Consider the following 8,326-nt stretch of genomic DNA (forward strand, 5'->3'; position numbering starts at 1 on the left):
CACTACGATTGATTTACGAAAAAATTAACAATACATTGAAGAAAACGCGTTCATGTCTTCTAAAATAAATGAGACACGAATATGCTACAGAAATAACTAAATTTTAGTTAATTTAACTATAAATCATCTATCTCTATAATATTATTTGAGAAGTCAGTTTCCTATGTGTCGCGTTATAGAAGTCAGTTTCCTATGTGTCGCGCTCACGTTAACTTTCACGATGGTTGATTACGCTGATACCCTTAATGAATTAAAAAATTTATATTTAAATACTATTATTGAAATTTTTATTTAGTTTCCTTTTAAAATTTTCCAAATAACATATATAATAAAAAGGAAATATTTATAAAGTTTTTTTAAAAATTAAAAACGAAAATATATGTTTATATAATATGATTTCATTTAAAAAAAAAGGAAATTTCACAAAATAGAAATATTCCATTTAAGACTATTTTAAATAACATAAAATATACTTTTGAAGTAATAAAATATTTATTTATATCTATATTTTCTTAGATGAAAATATATATTTGTATATAATGTGATTTCGTAATCTATAAATTATATTTTACTTATATAATATGATTTCTAAAATACAATCACAAAAAATTAAACTGTTTATTTTAAAGAGATATTAAAAATAAAGTAAAATTAACTTTTGATCAAATAATTAAAATATTTTAAATTAACATAACACTATATAATTTAACAAGGTAGATATAGTATATATTATCATTACTAAAAATGTTTTTAATATTAAATTTTATGTTTTATGTTTGTCAAAGTTAATATAACCATAACCAAAATACCAACGCAAATCTGAATTCTCATTTTTAGGATTATTTACATAAATTTCAGTTTACCATTTAATATATATAAGACATAAAATTATTTAGAATTTATGAATATTTTAGTTATTGTAAATACATATTGATATGTGTTCATGAGCTTCCAAAAAATATTAGTTACTTATGTAAGTAACTTCCAATTGATTATCGTTTTACTTTCTAATATTTTATTTTAAAAATCAACATATAATTTAATTTTTGTAATTTGGAATCAAATATTTAGTTTATTTTTACTTCATTCTAAGCACAATATATCCTAAGATAACAACTAAAGGAAATGCAAATAATCATAATTTTCATATATTTAAAATAAAAAATATTAGTTGAATTTAGAAAAATTGATTGATGCAATCCAATATACCCAAATGATAACTTATTTAAAATCATATGTCTGATTAAAACAATATAATATTATTAGTATAAATTATGCATACAAATTATAAATTAATTCAAAATTAAAATTAAATAACAATCAACTATTATATATATTTAATTTATAAATATTTGTATCCGTGCATGAGCACGGGAAAATCACCTAGTATTATTAAAAAAGAAGTACCCATATAAAATATCCTTAGTTTTCACTTTTATTTACAATGGCATACCACTAAATTAATTAAATGAACCTATATTTAAGTAATTATTGTCTTTTTCTATTTATTAAACAATTTCCTTAATCACTTTCAGTTTAATTTTCGTGTTTAATATATTACCTAAAATAAATAAGCTGATTTTTAGGGATATTCAAATTTAAAATCGATTTTAACAATATTAAATTTGGATAACGTTACCATTAATTATTTTGAACAAAATTTAAGTTTAAATTCGATATTAAACAATATTATGAATATTCCTAAAATATATGTTTAACTTACCATTAATTATTTTGAACAATAAAATCTATATATGCCAAGATTTTAAATATATTTAATTACTTATAGAACAAGATGAAATATTTGTAACTGAATATTATTTTAATATAATTAAATCTGACCTAAGATTATATATTTTTCAAGAAATTCTAAAATAAATGTTTAACCATTTTGGTTGCTATTAATTATTTTAAACAAAAAATTAATACTGAAATTTAAATGTCTTTGAATTACTTGTAAAACAATGTTTAATGTTTATAACCAAATAATGTTTTCTCTAACGTATCTAAATCTTACCATATTATCCATATCTGATCAAAATATTTAAATTATTTTTACATTTAGCAAAAAGTTTCATGTTACAAGAAGTATTACTCAAATTATCAATAGGTCAATATTAATTTGTCAAATGTTTAATAACGAGTACGGATCACTATTTTTACGGCACATAAACTATTTGATTGTTGTGTTTATAAAGAATAGAAATATGATAAATATTTAAAAATATAAACCAATAGATTTTAAATAATATTCATTTATATAAAAAAGAAAATAAGTACCCGTCCGACCAGCTCTAGTTTTTCTTAATTGGACAGCCAGGCCAAAAACAAGGGGTCATTTGATAGCAACTCGAGTACTTTGATTCGCTTAATTACTGCCATGTCACTGATCGATTACGTTACTTGTAACCTAATCCTGAATATCTGGGTCTTGACCAAAAAAAAAAAGAATATCTGGGTCTGGTCTGCTTTTATTTTAGCCAAACCAGTTTTGTCTAAACAATAACTCCAAGTTATTTCCCTTCGTAAGCAAAAGTACCAGTGTTCTAGTGGTAGAATAGTACCCTATACATGATCGGGTTTGATTACCGGATGGATATATATTTTTTATTTGTTTTCTCTGAGACAATCTAAATTTTATGTTTTTGTACCAGGAGACCTTTTGTTTTCTTACCAGGAGACCTTTTGTTTTCTTTATGCTTTTACTTTCTTTTTGGATGCAAGACCGAACTCTTTATTTACCACTAGATTTTTTCTCCGCGCTACGCGCGGAAAAATGTGTTGATAGTTTAATTTCCGATCATGCGTTTTAATGTTTGTATTTGGAATGATGGTGTTATATTTGTAAAAGCAATGAGAAAGTCAGTGAATTATTTAGGAGTGCTCTATCCGGTAAAAACAAACAAATTATAATTGAACCGAACCGAGATTAAAATGGTTTTTATTTGGTAATCCATAATATACCGAGTTGATGTGATTTTAAAGAAACTTCGCTATTTTGAATATTCCGAATAAACGTGGTTTACTCAGTTTTTTATAATAATTATTTAAATATTTTGTTCCTCTAAAGACTGAGTCATCTGCATTTGTTAAATGGAACACACTTATTTACATAGTTAGATGTTATATATTTTGGCGGAAGATATTTTCAAACTCCTAAATTTTTTTTCCTGATGTCTCATTCGACAGGAACAGTACTTAATGTTGAGAAACATTAACATTTGCTTGTCAACTGCAAAGATATTTTATTATAAACGGGGACTTTTTGTTGTCATCGAGTAAAGAAATATAAGTGTTTAGATAATTAGTGGTGGTTTGTGGGCTGTTCCACGTATCTAAGTAGTGAGCTATAAGCATATCTACTTGCTGCTCCTTTCATTTTTAAAATCGCAAAAGCTCAACTGATTCTTCAACCCAAATTTATTTGGTGTTCAGAGACAATTTAAAGTCCAACTGATTAGAAAAGCAAAGTATCCAAGTGGATGAAATAGTAAAGTGGACGAAATATTTTGTAGAATTGATAATAAAATGAGATTAGCAAAGCAAAGTACCAAAGTGGACAAAGCAGAGAAATAAACATGTAGAAATCCAAATTTATACATAGGGCATAGATAGGGTTATTCCACAAGTCTCCCATTTTTTTTAGCAATCACAGAGACTTAAGAATTTGTATTTGAACGCATCTAATTATATTCTTCTTTTTGCAGATTGATGCAGTGCAGGAGATTACATATTAACCTGTGTGTTCTATAGTAAATGTATTAGCTTTTCTAGATGTTGATTTATGAATGTTTTAAGTTTACACAGTTTGTGGAGAATACTCTTGCAAAGATGGCAGATGAAGTTATTTAGCTTATGCACGAGAAAGATATGTTTTGGTGAGAGTTGGATTTTTTTCCCTCTACCAAAAGATATAGTTGAAGATTGTTAAGGCTGGTTTAAGATATGGCAATTCAAGATGATTGAGAGTTGGATTTTGTTGTAGTTGAAAATGTTGATAGAGGTGGAGTGTAGAAGAAGAAAAAGAGTGAAGAGATTTTTAAATGTTTATTAGTGCACATGTGTAATATCGAAAAATTATTTTTAACTGGAAATAAAACTGAAAAATAATTATAGCTAAATACCGCACATTGCTGAAATAGTTTTAAAAAGACTTGAAAATTGAAATATTACAAAGTTTAAAACATGATTAACCAAGAGGAAAAGATGTACCATATTATACTATTATTTGAAAGGCGGAGAGATTTTAAACTCTGTTGGAAGCCTAGCTAGTTTCTAGCTGTACAAAACCTGGATTGTACTTTAAACATAAGAATGAGCTATCCAAATTTTTTAATGACACATATATAATGCTGGGAAATTTAAGGTGAGTAGGAGTTCAAAGTTAAAACTAAACACAATACATTGAGAAGTCATATTTTTAGCCTCTGTTTACAGATTAATTGACACGTAGTAATCATCGGAAGCAGATAACGAACCATGCAATTATGATGGAAATCTATAGCCATGCTAATTTAAAAACAAAAGTGAACAATTTTTTTTTTTTTGAGTAAATGTTAAATTTATTCAAAAAAAAAAAGAAACTGTGTATTTACAACTTTAAATTTAGGTTAGATACTAAAACCAATAAAAGGCTGAATATAATTCTAAAAACGTTTAAGTTATTGTTGTAAATCACATTTGCAGACATCTTTCAACGCACCATCTCCCATTGCTTGTAGTGAGAGCTAAGGATTCCTAATGATATGGAGGTTCCCTAAACTTTTTATTGCTTTGGGAGTACTAAATCTCAGCTCTATAAGGTTGATTGGATATTCGACTCAATATATGATGTGTGAACCTTTTGAGAAAATAATCCAATTAAATAAATAACAGTAAGTTATAACTTAGTATAAACATATTCTTTAAGAAAATCTTAATTTTTATCTTAGTCTCTTCATAATTATTTTTAAAAATTAGTACTTTATATTTAATATATTTTTAAGATTTAGCCCATGTAACAATAGTACAATACATATTTTAGTTTTTGAAACAGTTCGAGTCAAAATAGGGTAATACCTCCATTTAAACCATCTCAAATTTGGTCAAGTATTGAACTCATATATACGAATCCCAACACAGATCTTGTGTCTTGAATGCATGTAAACGGTATTCTACACGTCAGTACTCGTCTCCACAGTCACCAATCACTTGAAGAAGATTTTTACCTTTCTTGGTAGCCTCTTGTATGCTATTCACATCTTCATCATCCAATACCAATGATAATATAGCGTTTGCATCTTGTATGTGTTCCGCTCACCCTAGCCTCACCCCAATCATTGATTCGCCAACTCCTTGCTGCGATGAGATTTCAAATTTTCAGAACAAATAATAAAACCAGATTGGCTTTAAGTGTCAAGAGCAATCCAAATTCATGTGATGTGAGGACTAAGGAAGAGTGAGATACCTGATCTAGTACGTATCTCACGGCCACGGTCGGAATAGAAACTCCATGTTTTGTGGCAATGCTTTTCATCGTGCGAAGCAAACCTTGGAAGAGATTCCACCCTCCCCATGCATCAACCATCTGTAACGTAACACTCGAGAATCTTAATAAAGTGAAGAGTAGGATTGATTCTATATATAACTCATATGATGAGAACACTTACCCTTTTGTACTTTTGGAGAGAAGGAGTATTCAAACCAGGGCTAGCAAAAGGGATGGTTAGATTGGCATGAAGGAACTTCTCCGACAGTAGACCACCCATTACTGTCCCATATCTACACTCGAAAAGACCTTCGATGATGTGTGGTCAAGTCAGTTGTTAAAGAGATTTTCGAGAGAGTTGAGAAGAGATTTTAAGTTATAAGTTTGACGCCTGTAAGCTCACAAAGCTGAGCCATTCTCTGTTGAGGACGCATGTCTACAATGGAGTATTGTACCTGGAAAGAATTTGCAACAATGAACAAAAACAACAAAGGAACTTGCACCCAAAAAAAAAAAGATATTCGAAAATCACCTACGTGGTTGCTAACAACAGGGATTCCATTCTCTAAGATTATCTCAAGTCTCTTTGTATCAAAATTTGTCAAAGCAACAGTCTTGATCTTACCTGCAACAGTACAAAATGATAATCACAAGAAGGGAGAGGAGAGGAGAAACATTAACAACTTTTATAGCCTTTACCTTCTTCTTTTAAGTCAGTGAGGTGTTTCAGTGCATCAAGATAACCGTCTTTCGCATAATCCCACCTAATATCCAAAACCTCAGTCAGATTAGCAAATAACAACAGAGGACAGAGTCATAATAGAGAAGAGAGAGAAAGAAGACCAGTGAAACTGAAGCATATCAAGAGAAGCCACATCCATTCTCTTCTGAGATATGTCAATGTTTTGACGAACATAGCTGCTTGTCATCTTCACTGGAGGAGGGACCCATTTTGTCAAACTGCATCATAACACACAGCAGCCTAAATCATTTATCTGATCCAATCCAAATGAGATTTGACAAACTTACCCTTTAACCTTTTCCAAATACTCCGGTGGACGCTCTCGACGAACCCTATTGATAAAAATGCCGTACAGATCTTCTGCAGGACTATCTTCACATCAAAAGCCTGAACTTCTAAGCAATCGGTTCCCTGTTAAACTCTGGCCGTTTCATGTACATATCTCCTATAGATCTCGAAACCTATATAACCAAAAACTACAACCATTGTTAACACATGGATCCCTAGTTATGTCTAAGCTAACAGCAGAAACTTAAGCGCTGAGCTGGATGATGCCCTTAACTATCCAAACTCCATGCCTAAACACAACGACCTGCGGATGTTTCAGGAAAATGAAACACCTGAAGATGCCCTTAACTATCCTTAACTATCCAAACTCCATGAGACTCTTGTTGTTTCAGGAAAATCAGGAGTGACTCTTGCATTATCACCTGAAGATGGTAGTAAGTTACGTCTAATGGTTTTCTCGGATCCTTGTTGCCCAGGGGAAGAAGTGCCATGTAGCCTCAGCTTTGCTTATCCTTTTTCTCTTCAAGGTTGAACAGAATTCTCAATAACAGGATTATGTTCTTTTCTCAAGCCTCGTTTCACCTTTTCTAGATCAGCTTGAGGATTCTCTGCTGGTGGTAGCTTTACAGATTGGCTTGTTGAGAATTCTTTGTTGACAGGATCAATCTTCTTCCTGACAAAAGCAACTTCTTTCCACTCGTGATCAGCCAAAGCTTCTGTATGCAATTCGACCATTGAGCTTCTTAGTCCTCAAACATTAAAATACTGAGAAGAATCAAATGATTCTTCTCTTAAAAAAGAAAGAGATTTGATCCACAAAACTCATCTAAGCCCTAGGAACCAGACTAAAAACAATCTTTTTCGTGATATTGATCACTTCAATCTTAAACCCAATACATCCTTTACGGAACAGATCACACAAAACCCAAAAGAAAAATATATATTTTTTCTGTTCAACGTAATTGTCAATTCGTGAAATCAAAATTCAAGTACACATAGATAAAAAACTAAATAAGATTTTAAAATGAGGATGGTAGCTTTTCATATATACCTCACGGATCAAGACGATGCCCTTAGTCTCTTCCTCGACACGACCAAGCTGAGCTTAAATTGAAATCACCAACAACATGGTTGGAGAAAAAGACTACCAGGGAAGGTTGCAATAGATTCACAGAAACCCAGAAACAATTCAATGAATAGTTAGTTTTATGCATATTATAAGGCCTTTTGTATTTCTGTGAATCTAATATGCATATTATTGATGAGAATATCAACTTGTACTTTGGCTTAACGCTAGCCTTGAATCATGAAACAATTAATACAAATAATCAATATAAAGTTTTTTTTGAAACTTGTAACCAATCCCAATATAAAGTTGATGAGATAAAGACAGCCAAGATTAGGGACAAAATTCATCTAAAGACTCATACATCCATAGCAAAGAGAAAAGGGAAACTCTATATTACCCGGTAAAGTAATTATGCGGAGGGCCTGAGATAGTGAGATCGTTCTTCGAGAACTTGGACGCAGCAGAACTTAGCAGGGGAGGACATCGTTCAAGGGCTTTCGGCTTTCCAGCTCATAGCTAAAGGAAACGCAGGAAAAAATAATTGATTTACCCAAACCATGAGAGATGACAATAACAATTAGAAAAAAATTAGTCAGGCATTGAAACAGAGAGTAGAGGAGCAGTAAACTCTGAGTACGTGAGATGTCGTTAAAATGTAAGGCCACTGGAAACTTGCCGGAAATTATATCAGATTTCATTGCAATTGATTGATTTGGTTGAATGGAGGTTGTAAAAAGTGGATCGAGGTGAGATTCGAGGA

General features: G+C 30.6%; 1 protein-coding gene across 1 annotated transcript; it reads right to left on the reverse strand.

Moving 5' to 3' along the window:
* Positions 1-5,003: 5,003 nt before the first annotated feature.
* LOC108815520 (uncharacterized) lies at positions 5,004-6,695 on the reverse strand. The gene is made up of 8 exons (XM_057008034.1): positions 6,680-6,695; positions 6,497-6,581; positions 6,311-6,427; positions 6,167-6,231; positions 6,004-6,092; positions 5,649-5,922; positions 5,447-5,566; positions 5,004-5,337 (listed from the first exon to the last, which is right to left on the reverse strand). Exons 1-6 carry the CDS (start codon positions 6,693-6,695, stop codon positions 5,839-5,841), a joined length of 456 nt encoding a protein of 151 aa, XP_056864014.1. The 3' UTR covers positions 5,004-5,337; positions 5,447-5,566; positions 5,649-5,838.
* Positions 6,696-8,326: the final 1,631 nt, after the last annotated feature.

The sequence above is a fragment of the Raphanus sativus genome, chromosome 4 (assembly GCF_000801105.2).
Source record: "Raphanus sativus cultivar WK10039 chromosome 4, ASM80110v3, whole genome shotgun sequence".
Classification (NCBI taxonomy): Eukaryota; Viridiplantae; Streptophyta; class Magnoliopsida; order Brassicales; family Brassicaceae; genus Raphanus; species Raphanus sativus.